The sequence below is a fragment of the Nipponia nippon genome, unplaced genomic scaffold (assembly GCF_047370975.1).
Source record: "Nipponia nippon isolate SJK-2023a ecotype South Korea unplaced genomic scaffold, ASM4737097v1 scaffold_2, whole genome shotgun sequence".
Classification (NCBI taxonomy): Eukaryota; Metazoa; Chordata; class Aves; order Pelecaniformes; family Threskiornithidae; genus Nipponia; species Nipponia nippon.
In genome coordinates, this window is record NW_028262336.1 from 60851063 (window position 1) to 60872163 (window position 21101).

General features: G+C 42.7%; 1 protein-coding gene across 3 annotated transcripts; it reads right to left on the reverse strand.

Moving 5' to 3' along the window:
* Window positions 1-2190: 2190 nt before the first annotated feature.
* Window positions 2191-20789, reverse strand: CHST10 (carbohydrate sulfotransferase 10). Of its 3 annotated transcripts, XM_087757160.1 has the most exons (7): window positions 20376-20789; window positions 16891-17136; window positions 15042-15176; window positions 12189-12286; window positions 9276-9510; window positions 6553-6658; window positions 2191-4802 (listed from the first exon to the last, which is right to left on the reverse strand). In XM_087757160.1, the coding sequence occupies exons 2-7, from the start codon at window positions 16940-16942 to the stop codon at window positions 4265-4267; spliced, it is 1164 nt and encodes a 387-aa protein (XP_087613286.1). In that variant the 5' UTR covers window positions 16943-17136; window positions 20376-20789; the 3' UTR covers window positions 2191-4264. The 3 variants fall into 3 exon arrangements, with proteins under 3 accessions (XP_087613286.1, XP_087613287.1, XP_087613289.1); XM_087757161.1 differs by lacking the exon at window positions 16891-17136 and having other exon boundaries at window positions 20376-20788; XM_087757163.1 differs by lacking the exon at window positions 20376-20789 and having other exon boundaries at window positions 16880-16898.
* Window positions 20790-21101: the final 312 nt, after the last annotated feature.

The window sequence follows — 21101 nt, forward strand, 5'->3', positions numbered from 1 at the left end:
GCGCCCAAGTCAGCTGCGCACATCAGCGCGAGCTGAACTCACTCCTCCTCCAGGAGGGAGGCACTCTGCGCCCGCCAGCCCAAGCACTGCAGGCCTTCCTGCTCATAGGATCATTTCCTTCTAAAACCTTCCCCACAGCAGCGGCCCAGGAACACGCACAGCTAACTTAGGCTGAAAGGGAATTTTCCACCACCCACAAGCCTCTTCCTACCTTGCATAAATCTTCTCAAGCGCAGGCCACAAAGCAACTGCACCAGCCTCTGCAGATGACATGTAACAAGCAATTAGCCACGATAAATCTTCAGGGCCCAACTCCCACGTCAGGTTTCCTTTACACTCTCACATTTAAAATGAGCGCATGTTGAATTTACACCTCCTTCCAAGTCCCTTCACGTTGCCGTAATAATAGGATGGGGGCTTAGTGTAAATCACGATAAGGCCATTAAGCAGAAAGATCATTCACCCTCTCTCTGTCAATCAAGGGATATCAGATACAGGCAGATACACTGATGAGACATCCTTTTTCATCTGAGAAAATAAGCTTAAGCAATCCCTATATAATCATTCTTTTCTCGGCAAACTTTCTGGAGCACAGATAAGATCAAAGGTGGCTTTCCCAGCCAACAAAGTTATTACCACCTTAAGGAAAAAATAACGTTACACAAAAGCCAGAGCTGTCTGATAGCTTCCTTGATCTGAGGACAGAGACAAGCGGTAGCAGCAGGGGGCTGTTACCCTCAGTGCAAACAGGGCAGCATCTGAGCATGAAGAGGAAAACAACATGCTTATCTGTGAAAAATACGTATTTTCAGGACAATTTTGAATTGCTACTTCTTTGAAGGAAGAGTTCCCAAAGAAAAAAAAACTGCACATGTATTTTTAAGTACAGAAAAACATCTTCATGGCACGTGATCAGAAAGCACACCGGTGATAATGCACTGTGTGCTGAAGTTAAAAGAAAAGGGGACAGGCATTGCCCTTAAAGTTGGTTCACAAGCAAGTGAATTCTGGATCCATTTTCACCACAAGGAAGACAAAAAAAACCTAAAAAGCCCAAAACCTCAAAAAAAACCCCAGTCGGCTGATGTCTAGAAGTGTCCTTAATTTTATAAGGAATGTGAAGGTAACAGACCCATGCAATACATTTTAATTCGTGATTTTTGTCTTTGTTAGCCAAGATCAGAGGCTAGACTCGGAGCACTAGGGAAAGGAGTCCATGAGAAACAAAGAGCTCCAAGACGAGCAGAAACAGTAAAACTCCGTTTCCTGTCTGTACTTTCCCTAAAGCTAACATACAGCGTGGACTCTCTGATGTACAGAAAACATTTTCTCTCCTATTTTCAAGATTACTGCAACTCACTATCTGTAAGAGCTCAACTTTCCTCTGTAAAATGTGCCAAAGGATTCAAAAGCTGCTGAGGAGGGACAACAGAAAGACACAGATGCACAAAGTAAGGATGTGAGTTTGTTTTCTGAAGCTGTAACAATAAGAAAAGAGAAATAACACCTGGGCCAGCAGTTCCCAAAATATGACATAAATATCACCTGCGGTTTGAAAATGATATGCAAATGACATCCAACTAACCAAATGACATCCCTGCATGTCACTGGAACTAAATTTGTAAAACCCTTGTATAGTGTACAATTAAGCTAAAACAAAACACAAGCATTTAATTCACCATAACTAGCACGGCAAGAGCATCCTCCCCAACACAATATGCTCTGGCAACCCTGCCTGCACTGGACCCTACCATACCTTGCCAAGGGCTTTCATGGCATCCAAGTTTCTGCAGGAGTCATGCCAAATCACACCATCATTACTTCAGCCACATAAGGAAAAAAACCACACTTCCCGAAAGAAAATAGAGCTCAGGAGGGTATCATTGAAAGGAGAAACTTTGTGTTTGAGTTGAAGAAATGATAAGGAGTGTTTCAGCCCCGGCCTGAAAAGCGCGGGAGCACGGAGCTGGGAGAGCAGTACACACCTCTGCCTATGTCAGTCCATAGCTCTGTTCACATTTGCTGTCAGATGCCCGAGAGAACTCAATGTAGAGAAAGCTATTAGAAAAAAATATTATTACTTAATATTTACGTAACACTTTCCACCTGGCAATTTTTAAGCAATTGATACATTAAGTAATTTACCAAGAAAAATAAAAAAATACATCAGAGTTCTGTGTGATCAGTAGCTTATGCTTTCAGAGGAAAACAATTCTACTTTATCTTTATTAGAATTAAACTTTAAGGCCTGAATTTACTATACATTATTCACTGTTACATTTTAAATTGGCAGAGAGGTAATCAATCAGGTCATTAGCTCCAAAATTCGTTTAACAGTACATTTTGCTAAGTTCCCATATTAAGAAAACCACAGAAAAACCTGGAGCTGTTAACACCTTTTTATCGTTGGTTAAGAACTAACAAGTTAGGGCACTTTAATTGTTGTTTTTAAAAAAACAAATAAAAAAATTTGAAAAAAATACCACCTTCCAGCTCTGCCACCCTGAACTATTCTCGTTAACAATGCCCAGTTGATGATTCTCCCTTATTTCAATTAGTCTGTTGAGATCTTTCTGAAATCGTTTCCAGCTACAAGAGGGCTTCCTTTTTGTGGGTAGCAGCACATGTCAGCTTGGCACAGCTTTCTTTTTTCACAAGTGCAAGATGCTTCCTTGTGTTGATACAGGAAGCGATCAAAAACATGCTCTGGCTGGATTTAAGAGCAGGTTCTATAGCACTGGCCATCATTAGCATTTCTAGCCAGCAACATTATGCTGATCTGAAAACTAATCTTTTAGGACTAAGATTTAAAAAATACAGTTCACATGCTCACTGCGACAGAGCAATTCCTGTATTTCAGATATGTGGTCTCTCTCTTCCGTGGCCTGCGGGATGAGGTGGCAGCGCACTGATTTTTATTGCTGGTGAAATCAAACAAGAGACTGCTCTTTACGAGACACAAGGCGAGCACAGGCAGATATGATGGCTGCATCCATTCAATTGTGTTTTTCTTTTTTTAATGTATAAAATGGGTACACAAATTCAAGCGACATTCAAACTCCTGGCAAGTTGCCAACTCACCCCATTGGTAACACAAATGTTGGGCATTTTTGAGTTGGAACACCATGGCAGTGAATCACTGGAAAAATCGGAGATTCGTCCTGTCTCCTTTAGCAGTAGGGAGAGAATTTTCAGAGGGGCGTAAATTTTCTGTTCTCTGATGTACTGAACATTGAGCAAGGCTGGATATAAGAAAAATGTAGATCATTAATCCAAGTAACTCCAAGCAGCTCTTTTATATGACATCCCATTTTTGTGGCTTCTTTATTAATCTTAACTGTTAGAAGACAAAACAAGTTAAATTGTGTGATATCTAAAGAGCATCTCATGACTTCTATATGTGCTCCTCCAAATACAATTAATACTTTATTTTAAATTAATTTTCCTTAAAGTTTCCCTAGCAGTTTCGTATTTCTTCTATGCTCCATTTGCATCTGGTGTTCTCAGACAACTTACATATTCAGGAGTTAAATAATATTTTGAAAATCAAAAGTAGCATTATGAGGCTCAATAGACCAGTAGTAAGTACAGTAAACACTTGACAAAAATACAATGACAACTGGGCTCTGGAACCAGTCCCTTTTTTAACACCTCTAAAGCTTCTGTCTAATTAGGTTCATTTAGGTGACAAACAAAAATGGGATTAGATCAGCATTACTGTTATTATAGCAGCCACATGACAGAACCTAGATGATTTTACTTGTCAAGTATTTTAATCAATTTTTAGTCCTGTACTGGCTTCTCATTTTCAAAGCTCATGGGAGACTACATGCCTTTCTCACGAACATGAATTATCAAGTTCACTCACGTGTCAGAGTTAACCTACAGTGAAATTGCCATCTTTATAAATACTTCACAACATTTTAAAAATGGTATTCTGTCTGGGAGAGGGAGGGGAAGATCACAGCCCATTCATTCTCCCTCTTTTTTTCCCAAAGAGAAGAGGGGAGAAGCGGAATTCTGTATTTCAGATAACAGAGACTTCATTCCTAACAGATTGCAACATCACATATTGAAAACATGGTCAGTAAACAACAACTATATGCCCCTACTTGTTCATGTGACAAATATTTCACTGAAAAATGGAGCAACATCAAAAAGCTAGAAAACAAATGGTCATTCTCAGCTCTGTCAGTGTTGCAGCTGGTATTCACGCTATTTTAGATTAATTCATGAGACACTTCTTCAGAGCTTATCCTAGGTGTCAGTTAAGCAAGAAATCTGGCTCCCGATAACCAAAGAGTTTAAAATCGCCCTCAAAGCGTGCGTAAAGGCGTCTTATGTCTCTCTTGCTAATTCCTGAAAAATACCGCTCTACTTTTGTTTTGTTGTACACTGTTATGCCTGGTGGAATCGTGGGGTATGATACCAGGTGGTCTATGCCGGCTGCTTTCAAGATATACGGAGCATCGTCCTCCAGGGTTTCATGGTGTCCGATCACACTATATGTGATTTCACAGGGGGCGCAAAGTTCCACATACGTTACCCAATGAATGATGTGGTCACCAAACTGAACATCCAGCCATCGGTGGTTAGGGTCACCCAGATAGCGTACAAAATCCTCAAACTGCAGCCCTTTGGTCTCTGTGCGATTCTTTCTATATTTCCGAATGATGCCAGGAGCAATTTCATGCCGGTACCAAGGTTCAAACCGAGGATTGTGCACAAACTTGTCTTTAAATGCAGAAATAAGTCTTTCAAATGGATCTCTAACAATAAAAAACTTGAAGTATAAATTCAGTCTAAACAGAGGAAGAAAAAAAAAAGTTAAATAACGAAGGAAAGTGTTTAGCAAAGTGTTTAAAGCATGTTTAGCAAAGACATACAAAATGTACATAAACTCTGACCACAGACACAGCAATATGAATCTTACACCACTTGCATAGTCTACCAGTATTATAACCAATAGGACTAGAAACACAATTTCTGTCTTTTTACTAACAGTTTTTGTATATAGTACAAAGTGGAAATAGTTCATCCTAGTTTTCACATTTCATTCAAACTGGAGGAGCTTAGTTTATCTCAATCCATATAAAGAGGAGACTAAAGGTGCTGAAAAGATGCTGAAAGCTCCGAGTCAAAGGTATTTTTAATGCCATGTGATCAAGCCCAAGAAGCAAAATGCACAAACACATGGAAAAAGTGGCTTGGTACAGCTGAATGTGTACAGAGGACTGCATTTTTCACTGGCAGGTAGTTAGACAAATCACTGCTTAAGTAAAAAAAAAAAAAATTCTGGTATTTTATTTGATGTTTTGTCATGCTTTCAATAATGGCCAAGAACATTATTTTCATGAGACAGTTTTCAACAGAATTTTGCATTTTGTTGTGAGCCCAATCCTCACTGAAATAAGTGGATGGACTCTTTCCAGCCTCAACAGGCACTTGGACCAGTCTTCAGGTTCTTCTGACTTACCCCTCACCAGGCAGGGCTACAGATTAGCAAATTAGATCAGCAGATCCACACCATCCCTCCCTCTACACCTAAACTCTCTGATAATATATTTCAGAATTCCCAACCAAACCGATGTTATGCATCTCCAGAACAACTTCTGTGTTGGGCTGACTGCAACAACCCAAATCATAACGGCATTCAACTTCAAATACCCTAGCTATGGCTCATCCCCCAGGTGAACAGTTACTTTCTATGCAGGGCTGTTCCCAGTGAGGGAGAACAGATCCACGTTCTCGTGGTGACAGTATTTTCTCTTGCACACTATCAACATAATTAAGTGACCCCATTTCCACAGGCACAGCTGTGATAAATGTATTCGTACTGCTGAATGCAACAAACCTTGGACTGAGCAATACTGAGAGCTAACACCACATGTATAAGGGGATGACTCTTCAGAATGGCTTAATACACACAAAACCCAAGCAAGCACAAGCTTACAAGTGTCCACTGTCATCTTATGTCCTGTTCTCTCCATGCTCCCACCCCTTACAGGGATTATAAATGGCACAGGCTCTAGCAGAGATGAGAACAGACACAGTCAAAAACCTAGCCAAAGTAATTTAGAAGGCTCTACTGCAGAGAAGTATTTTTTCTGCTCCAAGAAGAACCAGAAGCACCCAAACAGGAAGATAAAGTGGTTCAGCACTAACATTTTAACCTTACCCAGTTCAATCCCAATAAGTAAATCTGCCTGCAATGACAGGCATTAAGATTTACTACACAAGGCATCAGGGTGGACCTTCCAACCAAACCATCCCTTCTGAAGGTCAGTTATGTAGCATGTACGCATTGAACTACAGAAACCCTATATCCAGAGGGAGCTGGTTGTATCACCAATTACACAGTGTTCTCCAAAGCCAGTAGGAAGGTAGTCACAGCAACATCCGTGAGGATAGCAGAATAGTGCCATAATACAAGTGCTAGAGTAGAAACCTCACTGTCCTCCATTCCAGATGTAGACTTCAACCGTACTCTTGATTGTCCATAACACCACTGACTCCAAACCCCTCCCACAGCCCTGGGAAGCCACCTCTTACCGTTTTTTAATTTCAGAGTCACTGAAGGAGGACAAGCGTGGAAGGCCATTCTTCTCATGATCATGTACAATATTTTCTGGGATCTCTTCTATGGAAGAAAATGCTCCTAGATAAATCAAAAAGAGAGAGCAAGTGAATCTTTCAAGGGGGAAAAAAGTGAGCACGAGCAAGCATGTGTGCCTTTGGCTGACAGCTTTTTGTTTTATCTTTCTCTTTCCTGTATTTTTAGCATTTTCGGTTACTATGTTTAAAACTGTTAAATGATGAGAGATTCTGGCTGCGAAGCTGAAAACTGTTAAAATTCTTTAGGGTATGTGACATCAAGGTCCAAGACCAAACGGCCTCAAAACTCTCAGAAAAGCACATTATGCAAATTTTATCAGCCATTATGTCTAAGCCTATAACTCCCCACCTCAGTGTTCCCATTCTCTTTCCCTCTGCCCACACATACAAATGGAGGAAGACTGAGGATTAACTCCAAAGAAGGAACCAGCTTCTTGGCTGAGTCTCTATCACCAACAAAAAATAAATGCTGTGGGCTGCTTTTGGAACTGCTTCAACACAAAAGCACTTTGCTGTCAGGATCCATGAAGTTATTTTAATGACTATGCTGCGCTGAAACAAGAATTCCAATCATACAATACTACACAGATTAAAAAGCACTAAAATTAACAATAGAAAGCCTCCAGATATTCATTTTTGCAAGCACATAAGCTGACAAGAAAAAGAATGTCACTAAATTCTGATGCATTTATTTTAAGATCCTGACCCTGGAAGTTTTTATGACCTTGAGAAATATCTCATGTGGGCCCCTTGGACTTTAGGAGTAAGCCTTCAACAGCATCGTTTCAGAGTACCAACCTGCAACAAGAACAGGGTGCTACAAAACAAGCTCTTCAGGTGAAAGCCTCCATGGCCTTCTCTGTTCCAGAACTGCAGGGAATAATCCACACCGCTCAGCTTCTCAGTTTTCTAGTATTTTTTTTGGGGGGATGGTGGTTGTATTTTATTAATTTCAGTTTTCTAATTATGTTTTTTGGTACTGTAGGTGAATTACATGTGGACAACAGATGTCAGATTAGACAGCCTCAGAAACAGAAACCTTGCATTCATCCAGAGCAGAGATTCGGTACAAGCAGTAGCAGAGTTAGCTCCCCCACAGTGCCACAGCTGCGTTTCTCCATCCTGAACCTCCAAATACCATTTAGATATTTGGATGTAAAGTATTCCCCCTCAAATATAAGTCCTGCCTGCTGAAACTACCCAAAGAGGAGAAAGTTAGGTCAACTGCAGAGGTAGTCTTCATCAGCAGATACTAGTACATTGGCAGCTCAAGGCAGAAGAGACCAGTGTTTATACGGCAACAATTTTCTATCATTATCGAACACGCCACAAGTAGGAAGCTCAAGGTGAAAGGTTCCCTCTGGTAAGACACGAGTTATCCTCCACTCAACACAGCCCATACATGCCTGCCTGTCCTGAGCTATTCTTTGCATGTTATCTCTGTTAAATTCTGATAAGAGCAGGTACTTCTAACGCACTCATATAGTTTCATATTTAGTACTATCTTGGAGTGTAGCTTTCATAGGTATTTAAGACACATGCCCATACCTATGGGCATGCATATCTTTCCTGGATTTTCAGCTCCCATGCATATATCAAAGTCGAAACTATTATTGAAGTTTTTAAAGACATACTCCTTGCTATGAAAGTTTTGCTGAAGAACACAGTTTCTTTGCCAATTTGTGACTGTTTCCTTCCAGGTGTGCAAAATAGCTCACACAAGGTAAAAAAAACCATAAAAATACAAGTGCAGAGCTGGCTGTTCGCAGGGTGCTTCTAACAAGAAAGCTGGGTTTACAACATTCAGGTTTTGTGCACATCTTGCTGAGCTATGCCACCTGCAAAACCACAAAACGACCTCAACTGACCTGACTATTTGTGGCAAATTCACAGCTCTGATGCACAGACAGGCAAGAGGGCCTTGTGTCAAACAAAGGTGTGTTATGTTAAATACGATCAAGTTATTGTGTGCACGTAGTGGTACAATAGAAAACCCCGAGGAAATGAGTTATTTTTATTAGCATACCAGGCTACCAGAAGAGGTATCACCTTATAGATCGTTATTCAAACACACTAGTCCCTTCACTCCTTCTTTTAGTCTTTTATAACATACCTTTGTTGACCAAACTATTGCCTTAAGCAGCTCAGAATCTTCATAACTCCTGTGATGGCTCACTGATAGTATATACACAAGATCTCAGCAGTACAGACCAACAGCAGCTGCCAAGTTTTAACTAGCTTTCTTCATGCCAAAAAAACCCTAGTTAAAAGTCAGTGGCCTCAAGTCAGAAATTTTATATTATTTTTTCTTAGGGAACTGCGATACCTTGTAATTTACTTGTTTCAAGTTCTATAAGTTAGTGCCACCCCTTCAAAGATAACAAAATCTACCTACCACATGCATATGGGTACTCTTTCGTGACTCAAATCACTTTTGAGCCAAGTAATAACAGTATTTATTTTCACAGAAAGAACAGGTATATTTTCTTTAAAAGAGATGTTTTGAAAGGACTGGAAGCAACTGAAGAATGAAAGGCTGAAATTAAGTATCAGTGTACAGAAAAGCAGAAAAAAATCCATTTTTGTGTTGTCCCAGTTGGACCAATTCTGTTCTTTCCTCCTCCTCAAAGAAACCCACACACCCACAGCAGAGTAGATACCATTTAAAACGATCAAGACTTTTTTCCACTGAGTGTTGCCCACTTTTGGCGTCTGACAAAACAGGATCTTGTGCTTGTCACACACGAATATTCGGTCCAAGACGAATTTGGAAACTGCAGTGTGAGAGAGATTTCTCAATGCAGTGTCTCTGCAGACATTCCTGAGAAGCTCAAGTCTTTCCATATGAACCAGGGGCTGGCGGATCAGATTTCCAGAAAAAGCTTTTCCAGTTGGCTTTATGAAATGCAGAGAGGAAAGAAAAAAACAAAAGTGCAAGAATTTAGTTTTCAGATCAAATTCTAAAGTATAAAAATCCCCAAACTATGCATCCTAATGACACCCAGATTCATGATTAAAGCTTTGCTATGTATTAACTACAGGAGTAGCACACAGTTTTCTTCCTGTGCTGCTATTGTACATGTTGGTTTGACTCTCAAATCATTACATAGTAGCAGACAGTAGTAAAAGCTTTTCCATACAACAATTTAAATCTGCTGCAGAGCAGCAGGGTCTTATCTGTGTGGATACAACACGCCTTGACCAAATATTGGAACTCCCACAAAGCTTCAACAGCAAGAAATCTTCTGAAGGGCTGGGACAGGAATTTCAACAGAAATTAAGCTTTAATTTCTGAGAAGATGGGGCTTAGGGATGCTGACCCATCTGGCTGGGAAAGAAGAATTTAGGATAAAAGTTCTGTGTTGTCTTCTAGCACGTGTAGGCTTTCAGTGTTCCCATTTATCCAAGCTGCAACAAAATTAAGTGAACAAAAATGCACACAATGAGCATTGGTGCTTACTGTGGCAAACGAGAGAAGCAGGCAGGATTCCTCTCCCCCAAAATGGATGAACTGTTTGATATGTCTCCTTTTTCTGAGACTAAGACAGGAACCACAACAACCTCTGCCTCACGATTAGTGGGGAGAGAGGAAAAAGGAGCTTGTCTGATTAACAAGTGATGGGAAATTTTGAATTTCTACTGACCAATCTTCCCCCTTCCACTAATTGATTTACACAGCTGGCCACCCCCAATATCAATACAGACTAGGGGATGTACTGATTGAGAACAGGCCTGCAGAAAAGGATTTGGGGATACTGATGAATGAAAAATTGGATATGTGCCGGCAATACGTGCTCGCAGCCCAGAAAGCCAATCATATCGTGGGCTGTATAAAAAAAAAAAAATGGCCAGCAGGTCGAGGGAGGTGATTCTGCCCCTCTACTCCGCTCTCGTGAGACCCCACCTGGAGTACTGCATCCAGCTCTGGGGTCCACAGTACAGGAAAGACATGGACTTGTTGGAGCAGGTCCAGAGGAGGGCCACGAAAATGATCAGAGGGATGGAACACCTCTCCTATGAGGACAGGCTGAGAGGGTTGAGGTTGTTTAGCCTGGAGAAGAGAAGGCTCTGGAGAGACCTTATTGCAGCCTTTCAATGCTTACAGAGGGCTTATAAGAAAGACAGAGAAAGACTTTACCAGGGCCTGTAGCGACAGGACAAGGGGTAATGGTTTTAAACTAAAAGAGGATAGGTTTAGATTAGATATAAGGAAGAAGTTCTTTACAATGAGGGTCGTGAGACACTGGAAGAGGTTGCCCAGAGAAGCTGTGGACGACCCATCACTGGAAGCGTTCAAGGTCAGGTTAGACACGGCTTTGAGCAACCTGATCTAGTGGAAGATGTCCCTGCTCATTGCAGCGGGGTTGAGCTACATGATCTTCAAAGGTCCCTTCCAACCAAAACCATTCTGTGATTCTATGATTTTAGGTACAGTGTCCAAGCTACACATGAAAAAGGAATGATTTTACTTTTTGTCCCAATCCTCCATAAGGAAAAAAAATCTCATTCTGCTTTTTCTGTTTGTTACATTCTGACCAGGGGATATTGGAGAAGAGTAATCTGAACAGCCTGAGAGATTGCTTATCTGTCAAAACAATTCCTTTTGCATGCAACCAGGATTAATATTATTCTGTGTTTCATGCTGTTCGGAAGTCAAAAGGGTATAGTTTTAGATCCAGAAACCTTATTATCCTCTTCCATACAAGTAAAGGAAAATATTAAAACTCACTACACAGATCTGCCAGCCTTCCACTGAACAAAGTGTTTCTCCCAAGTATTTTGAGGATAACTTAAATATCAGGTTTTTTAGATATGAAAACAAAAAGTGTCATGTTTATACAGAAACCTACCTTCCATGCTGCATCACAAAAATACTCTAAACATAAGGTAACTTATGTAACCAATGGTAAAAAAATTGCCCTTAGCCCACTGTGCAACTAGTCTCAAACTTACATTTGCATTAGGCATTTTCAGAGTCTCCCTATAAATTAGCAGGTACCACATTTGTTCTGCTTTATTTCTGAAAGCACAGAACCATGCATCTAAAGGACCAACTGGTATTGAATACTATTGTATTCATGTTCTGCCTTGGAAAAACGCTGAGATGTGAAGCATAAAGAGCACAAAACATGAAAAAGAAATGGAGACTGATAAAAAGAATCGGAGAGACTGAGCAGAGAACAAAGAGAACAGACAAGACACAGGCTTGCCCTCAATAACCACAAACCTGATGGCTATGGCAAGGCAGAATACCAGTAATCCAAAATTGGGCCATTATATTAAAAAGGCTAGCAAAAGTGACTGTCCTGACTCAATAAAGGAGTACTGTAACAATTTTCTCCTAGAAATGGAAACACATTAAGTTGAATCATTCAGACGAAACAAGACAGCAGGTTACCACAGCAAACTAGTTTTGCGAAGCTAACATTAATTCTGTTGGCTCTATCTAAATAGAACAGTCTGAATAAATAATTTCTGTCCAGCAATTCCTTTTAACAACAGGAAGCCCTTACTTAATGTCTTATTTTCTCCCACTCTTTAATACATGTAACACTTATCTCAACAGTATGCACCTGGAATTCTTCAGGCCAATGTTTTTCCTCTGGCACATGCACCTCTTCCACTTTTGTCACAGCTGTCAGTATCAATGACTCTTGTTTGGCACCATAGCCTAAAGAAGGAAGACAGATAAAAGCATTACAGAAGGTGGGGGGAAGGCAATTATTTTTGCTTTAAAACACAACTAAACATCACTTTCTGTATTAAGCTTACAAAACATTGGGATTTGTTTCCAAATGGGAAGGTAGTAGAGAAGACATGAGACAGACTATGAATATTTTAAAGGATGTACTCTGTGGAAATTTTGGATGCAACTTCAGTTGAGTTTTATCAAAGAAACATGTCCATTATCTTTTATTTTGGTCTTTTTTAAACAAACTGTGCAAAGAGACATAGAAATCGTAAATCCAAATATCGCGATTGGTAGACAATTGAGTATAACTATAGGCACTTGACAGTAGGAGATTTTCATTTTTCAGCAAACTTCCCAAAGCATGTCCAACTAAAAAAAAAACTTTATCTCAGGTTTCTCCCTCCCTTCCTATTAGTAGATAGGTTTCTTCTGTTGTAAACTCTTAGACATTACCAGAAGAAAAGTGTCATTAAGGACCACCTTTTAATTCTTTGGTGCTCTAAGTAAACACCTCTAACCAGCAATAAATACAAGATCCCCTCTTCCTTTATTATTGGACTGATGGCCTTCCTTAGAGACTCCCACAATGAAAGAACAAACTCAGCTGACACTCTTGTTCTTTTTTTTAATGATTTTAGGGCAGCTAATAGTTTGAGACGAAATTAAAGTATGTAAGGGAAGAACCCTTTGCATCTTTTGCCATTGGTATGCTACAGGAAAACTGACAAATAACACAAGGCTGTAGCTTCATTTTACATGGTGCAGAAAGATCAAAAATAATTTGAAGCAGCTTTCCCTAACCACAAAGCAAAAAGAACATGATTTCTCCCTGAAACTTTATTTCTATCCACATTGGACTACTTTTCCCTTCATATAGTTTCTTCTATGAATAATCTTCCTCCATCTGCATCCACAGTGGCTTACTGTTTTATGGTCGAGAAAATGTGTGTACTGCCACAGCCTTTTCTTAAGGGACTACTCTACTCTGCCTACACTGGATTTTTAACTGTAGCAATCAGCTACAGTAAATATTGTTGTGCACAGACTTACTTCACTTTTGTAAAATCAAAGTAATCTGACCCAGTGCAAGAGCAGTTAAACTATCTTTCATTATCGCTGGGTGAAAGCATGCCTGCACACGCTACTAGAGATAATGGACAGAAACTTGCTCCTTCTCATTAAGAAGTTCCTACTGCTCATGCACCCAAGACATCAGTAAAAGGCTTAAACAAAAGAACATTGATTCATTGAGCATCTGCTGGTTTTGTTCTAGCTGTAGACACATCCAAATAAGGAAAATTTAGGAAAATAAATAAGGAAAATAAAGCCATATTTTATTAAGCCTAGAAGAGTTCCTCCAGGACTGGCCATCCTGTTGGGATTTTCTCCAAAATTCTGTTGGTATATTCACATTACTTCCCTTCATTAGTCCCAGTACAAACACTGGTATCTCCAACACATACATACACTTAACCACAGCCATGCCTTTGTAGGACTGGAGCTTAAGAAACTACACAATCTTCTGCTCAGACAACTACTTAAAGGGAAGGAAGATTCAGCATAGGAAAAAACAAACAAACAAACAAAAAAAAACAACTGGAAAGCCAAGATAATGAAAAGCAAGTAAATGCAAAGGGTGTACACTAGTAATTTTTTTTAAACTACATTTAATCCTCCTGACAAATTCTGGTGGGAAGAACCACTCAAAGAATACATAAGCTGGGAAACAAGATTTGGCATAGAATGAAATACTGGAAGACTTAGCTACCTAACGTAAGATAATCTTATTTGCAGATGTACTAGGGCTCAAAAAACAGCTGGGACCAAGGAAAGCTAAGTTAGCCTACAGTTCTCATCTGTAAGACCTGCTGAATAAATCTCCACACAGAGGTATGCTATTTAAAAAGGTACACCTAATATATTTATCCACTATCAAGTCACTGAAACAAATGGCACTAGTGATGTCAGCGCTTCAGAAGTCACAACTTTTTGCACATCTTAGGAAAATGCAAAAATACAGATCTCTTAGGACTGTAAGTTATGTCATCACTTTCAACCTAAACTCTCTGTGGGATGGCTTTGTAACAGCAGCTCCTCAGCAGACAGAAAACTGTAACATGCTGTGTGGTGTCATCAAATGGCTTAAATTCCTCATCAGCTTAATACCATCTGGGCTACTTAAGCTAAGCAAAAGCCTATAAGCTGTTTGTCAGTCAAACAGCAGAGGATAAAACTGAATGCAAGAAGCAGGGCAGAGGTGGCTAGGCTAAGTGCACTGCAAATGAAATAAAACTTTCCACAAGTTTTGCATAATATTGCAGCCACGGAACAAGCAGTCACAAGAGGACAGAAACTAGTATGTGAAACGAACCCTTCAATTCCTTGTGAATTTCCTTTGTCTTTAAATAGGTAGTTGTGCTCTGTTGTTTTGCACACGACTTCTAGTAGATCAAGATACTCAAACTGAGTTTATTGGAAAAAACAGACCTCACAAGACAGTACTGCCAAATGATCCCCTCTGTTCTTAACCATCAAAAAAAAGACATGATCTTAGTTTTGCAGACTTCTACCAAGAAAAGCAGAAACTGAACGTCAGCACTGTCACTTCTAGAAATTTAGTTGTTCTGTTCTAAATCCTACTGAAGTGGTAACACGCCAAGAACTACTTTACACAGAAAGAGTATTTGTGTGAAGCACTATTCAATTTCCTGTTTCACATCAAAGTTGAACTTACCATCTGGGTCTTTAAAAGTCAATGTGATAAACTTGCTAGCAACCATGAACATGAATATCACCCAAAAGCATGCAGCTAGCAGCAGCCACTGGTGGTGCATGTTGTCAGACATGAGCCATATAAAGGTGTTGCCTCCTGTTTGAAAGAAGAAAGATTGACACATTAATAATTTTTGTTCCAGTTTAGAAAAATACTTTCCATAACCAAAATGACAAAACTCCAATATGTATGCGTGTCATAAAACACAGCAGCAGATTTCACTTCTTACTTTTTGTCCTTTGGCTGGGTTTTTAACCAATGTTAAGGCTGAGGCAATGTAACCGCTGGCTGCTACCAAAAGAAGGCTTCAGTCCTCCTTCACCCCCACGTACACATTCCCAGTCCCCTCCTTGTGCTGGCAATAGCACTATCTGTCTGACTGCTCAGGAAGACAGACCAGCAAACCCCCTATTTTTTTCAAGTATAGTTTCTTTTTCGATTGCGAGACGGCTCCCTGTAGGAAAGGAAGGGTGAATGAAGAAAGCTCCCCTCTTGGTGGCAGCTAGTCAGCAGATCAACCAAGCTGTAACAGTAACAGTATTTTTAGTTATCCCAAGTCAGCTCATGACATGTAACACGGACTCCTCCCTGCCCAGCCCACATGAATTACAGGCTGGAAGCTACCGAGCCAGAACACTAAGCTTAACCTGACAAAATATTTAAATATATGTCTCTTTTTATCGTGTCACTTTTATTGCCAGCAAAGTATCAACCATAGGTTCTGGAAGATTTTTTTTTTTTATTTCCATCATGCTAAGCACTATCCACATAAATAGTAAAAAGGGTTTCCTTGCAGCAGTGCCTGCTACCTGTAGCTGCATCCCTGCAGGTGAGCCTTGGAGACAGGACTTCCCCCGGACCGCAGGAAGGGTTACCCAAACAATTGAGACCACAGATTCAATGCGCAAAGAAACCAGAGGTAGTGACTGAATCCAAGCAGAGTGAGGATGAGGATACTGCACAGTATTAGAAACACATGGTGTCTGCCCTACCTCGCAGTTTCTAAGTTTGCTGGAGTGCTCTGAGCACTTCTTAGCTTGATTGTAGAAACTGTAATCCTCATAAATTATTTTTTATGGTTAAAAGTTAAGATGCAATACAAGGAAACCAATTACAAAAAAGATTAAGTCACCAGCCATTAAGAGAAATGTATAACTTTAAGCTACATCTTTCACTGAATTTGCAACTTCTGATGGGCAATGCACCCAGGGAAGCACTGGGGCTGACACCAAGTATCTGTGAAAGCCACACTGCAAAATCTAAGCTTCCATAACTTTTAAAAAACAACAAACAACTAACAGCAAACATCACTGCCTAGCTACCAAAACCTGAGACTCCTCAGGCTTGATCTTGCAGAAATAAAGCACCATTGTCTCAGTTGTTGCTGGAGAGAGAAGACACCTGAGGGCCTGAACTCAGGTGCTGGAAAGCTGAAACATAAAGTGAATGCTTCCTTTTGAGGATACATATAACATAACTTCAAAACACTTAACCAAAGAGGATCTAACACAAAAACCTCATACAACGAGATCCTCTCAACAATCCTGTGAGGTTTGTGCTTGTAGCCTCAGGAAGAACAAAAAAACGCATGTAACTAGCAACAGGATCAAATTCAGTCCTAAAGTAGCCGCATGCAACTCTAATGAGAGTCACATCTGCCTGGTTTGTGATCCCACTTCCTATACAGCCACTTGAGTGAATTGCCAGGGAATAAGAGAGAGGCCCTCATTCCCAGCTAAGATGCTAAAAACATGCTATACTTCTAAGAAAACTTTGTATTAAGTTTTTCAGTCATATACCAGTATTCCACCTTTTTTGTTCCCACAAAGCTTCAATAACAGAAGTGAGCCTGGTTTTAACATTGCTTCAGCAGGTCCAACTGCGACATCAGTACCACTGCTACAGGTGTCAATCACTCTTCCAACTGTCTTTTGCCTTCCAGCAATGCAAATGTTTCCAGGAAGGGTTCTCGCTGTAGCTCACAGAAGTGAAACATCTTCAGGGTATGTCAAAAGCCTGTGCAGGCACGCAAGCAGTTCAAAACAGATTTGGGACCCTAAGGATGTACGTGAAATGGGTGAGAGGAGGAAAAGAACATAATATCTACAATTGAAAAACAGAATTTATAATTTTTAGCTAGGATGGCAGTGTTCAGGCCTATTTTTATTTTCTCAGTGCAATATTTTTCAGTTTGGCTTCCGAGAGGTCCCTTTTTCCCTTTTTTAATAATTTCATTTTTAAGTACTTCTCCTGAAAACTCTGCATTTAAGTAAAAAGATACATCAACTGTCTTTCGGACAATTACAGGCACTGTGACCTTCATAAAGATGATGTTTGCCGTCTCCCATTCTCTGCTGCAATTCCCTAGCTGCCAACTGACCATGCAATGTCCAAGACATGTTCTTCTTTAACATGGAAAACTGTTGGCCAGGAAAGGCAAATAATAATATGGTGTGAATTCTAGAGCACTGACCTCTTTCCAGCTAAGCAGTTCAAAAGTTATTCTCATCTTACCATTGCACTAGTGCAATGCTTGCCCTAAGATTCATGCTGAAAACCACTAGGTCTCAAAGGTCCTCATTTTTCAGTCTGCCACAACATCCACCATCTGCCATTTAGAGCACTGAAATTTATCACCTTTGCTTTCAGACATCACAATAATTCGGAAAATTTTCCAACTCTCACAAATGAGAAAAATGCAAAATAGATGTCAGGACACAAAATGTAGCAATGGTATTTTTACCTTTTGGGTAGCTCTGCTAAAACCATGAGAACCATTCAACATTCAAAATACAATTTAACCTGTCTTCAAGGCAACAGACTGACAGAAGCTTGCAGAGAACATTCTGCAGGAGGAAAACCTCTTTCTAACCATCAGCTGCACGCTTTTCAGAGGCACGATGAACAGTCTGGACCAGACCCTTCTGTCTAACCCAGTACATTTGTTCTACATAAAGAATGATAGAAATGGCCTCCAACACTTGTAGCATCCCTGTTAGTCTGCCCGCTTTTATAATGGTGATGGATGCACACCATTCAGTAAGAATTATTGATCTATATCCCCTTATGTAATTTATGTATTGGATTTCTAAGAAGTTGTGTTAAATGACATCGGGAAAGCAGTTTCCACGTGCTCTGACCTGAAAAGCAGTTAGCGCACACAGGACCCTGCTGCCAGATCGTGTGCTCTAGGGACAGGAGAACAACATTTCAGCCAAAGACACCTACGAGCAGTACAACACTACTTACCTCAAGGACTGGACTCTGAGACCAGAAAGGGGACAGAATTGCAGTCACATCCCTAACAACAACCACTATTAACCTTCAATACGTTGAAGCTGAGAGAAAATATTAAGCAGTTTTGTCTACTCCTTTTTTTATGCATGCAGCAAATCTGCAACCATACTCATTAATATAAGAGTCTTGTCAGATGATTTATCATAACGTAATTACAGTGGCTGGCACTCACTTCTACCATCCCAAACAACATCTATATCAGCGGCTCATTACCTATCTCAAGAAGCAGGACTGTTCAAAATTATATACAGGAGTAACTCAACCATTATGCTCACTTAAATGTAATAACCAATAACGTTTTTAAAATAATGTGTTTACGTTTCCCCTTCTCTAGCTGCTTCTTTAATATTTTTATCATTTCACATAGGGTAGTCACACTTCCTGTTATATCTCCAATCTTACTGCATTTCTGTTGCCTCTCCTGTTACTTATTTTCTAGCGAATACACGCACTAGCTTCTGTTTTTTCTCTTTAATAGTTTCCTTCAGCTTTCAAATGTGTCTTTCACTTCTTGCCTAAAACATTTTTTCTTTACAAGTAGAAAAAACAAGAAAGCTGCTGAAAGTTTAGTCCGTTTTCTCACAATGAAATACACAGGGATTTTTCAGGTTGCTCCTTCTCCCTCTTATTGCGATTTGACAGTTTTCAGGAGCACAAGATCCCCCCAAACCCTCTCTCTATCCATTCCTCTGTCCTTCCCTCCCTGGGCTACTTACCCCAAAGTCACATAACCCTCAGATCAGCCAGATGCCAGTTTTGCATGAGCAAAAACAGGATCGCAAACACACACACAAAGACAAACCAAAGATTAGGTAGGACACAAAGCGTGGCAGGCTTGACCCATGGCCTGCGAGTAACACGCTACCTGGAAAAACAACTTGTACTTTGGGGATGTCTGCTGTTCTTCATGTGAACGACAGGACAAAGTGTAGAAGATTTAAACTCAGTGCACAGCCCCTGCTCTGCAGCTTACGCTGCTTGGACGGGGGCTCCTTGGCAGGACAGTCTCTGCACGCATCGTGAATGACAGCGGCACGCCGGTACTCTCAAACTTCCAACTGCTTGCCCATCAGCACATGACTAATGATGTAATTTGAAATGGAACTGGTAACAAAGCCCAAACAACAGCTAGCTGGGCTACCTAATCCATTTTCATCAAGGCCTCCTTTATGTTACCTTAAAGTTAACGGATCTGGACAGTTTATTACGGTTTTAAAACAGATTTTGGACTAAAAATCTATCACACACTGCTTTGGTAAGTAGCGTGGTGCTGCTAACTGTTACAACGTACATTACAACATGCATTTCTGAAAGCTGGTTCTTTCCTAAGGCTTTCCTCCACCCCGGGCGGCATTAACAGGCCTATCGTCTCTGCCACCGCTGGCGAGCGGAGTCCTCCCTGGGCACGCACAGCTCACCTGTCGGCAGGAGGAAAACCAACCCCCGGGGCAGCGGCAGCGGCGGCCCCCGCAGCAGGCGGGTAACCCACCGCCTCGGCCCGGGGCAGGCTCAGCCTGCAGGCTCGCCCCCCCGGCCCCCGGGCTGGGAAGGGGCCCCTGCCGGCCCGCCCAGCACACCCCTGCCCTGTCTGACAGCCGCCGGGCCCAGCTCCACCGGGCACCCCCTGCTCTTCACAGCCGGGAACGGCAGCTCTTCCCCCCCCAGCATCGGGGCTTCCCGGGGGCTCCGTTCGCTGCCGAAGGGAGGGGATAAAAACAGAGGGGTCCCCGCCAGGAAGAGGGGGCACGGCCGAGGCGAAGCTCACCCGCAGCCCACAAGCCGGGCTCCGGACCTGGGCTGAACAGGCGCAAACTTTTCCCGTTCCCGAGGAGGAAGCAGGGCGGGAACGACAGGAAAGACCGCAGCGCCCGCTGCCTTCCCCGCCCGACCGGCCGGAGCAGCCGCTCCGCGGGGCTGCCGCCGCCAGGCCTCCCCCCGCAGCCCCGGCCCCGCCCCGGGGTACCGGGCCTCCCTCGCAGCGCTCCCTCCCCGCCTTACCGGCCGGCCCTCCAGCGCCGCTCCCTGCAGCCTCGACCCCCCGCGGCGGGGCACCGCTCCTGCCGGGGGCCCGCCTCACTCGGCGGCGCGGCCGGCTCGCTCAGGCGGCCCCGGCTGCTGCTGCTGCTGCTGCTGCATCCCCCCGGCCGGCTGCGGACGGCGGAAGCGGCGACGGCGGCGCCTCCCCGCCCCCGCTCAGCCCCTGCTGCTGCTGCTGCCGCCGCCGCCGCCCGGCCCTGCCGCCGCCACCGCCTCCATTTCCTCCCGCCGCGGGCAGGCCTCGGCCTCGGCCGCGCCCCCAGCCCTGCCGCCGGGAAGGAGAGGAAGGTGAAGGCCGCTGCGGGGACGGCTCGGCTCAGCTCCGAAGAGACGCAGCGCCGCGCCTGGCTGCCCGGAGGAGGGAGGGAGGGAGGGAGGGAGGGACGGAGGCCGAGCTGCGCTCCCCGCCTCTCCCTGCCCCGCCTCGGCTCGGCGGGAGCGGGGCGGCTCAGCCGGCCGGCCGGGCGCGACCCCCGGCGAGGAGGGCGGCGCTGCCTGTGGTCCGCCTCAGCCCCACCTCGTCGCCCAGCCCAGCCCCGCCGCAGGTCTCGGCCCCGGCCCCCGCCTCCTCCGGTGGCTTCCAGTTTTCGCAGGGTGGCGGGTGCTTCTTGGTGGGGACCGGAGCCGGCGCTCAGCTGGGCTCACGTATATACGCGTGTGTGCGTGCGTTCCTGTTTCTTCTCCTGT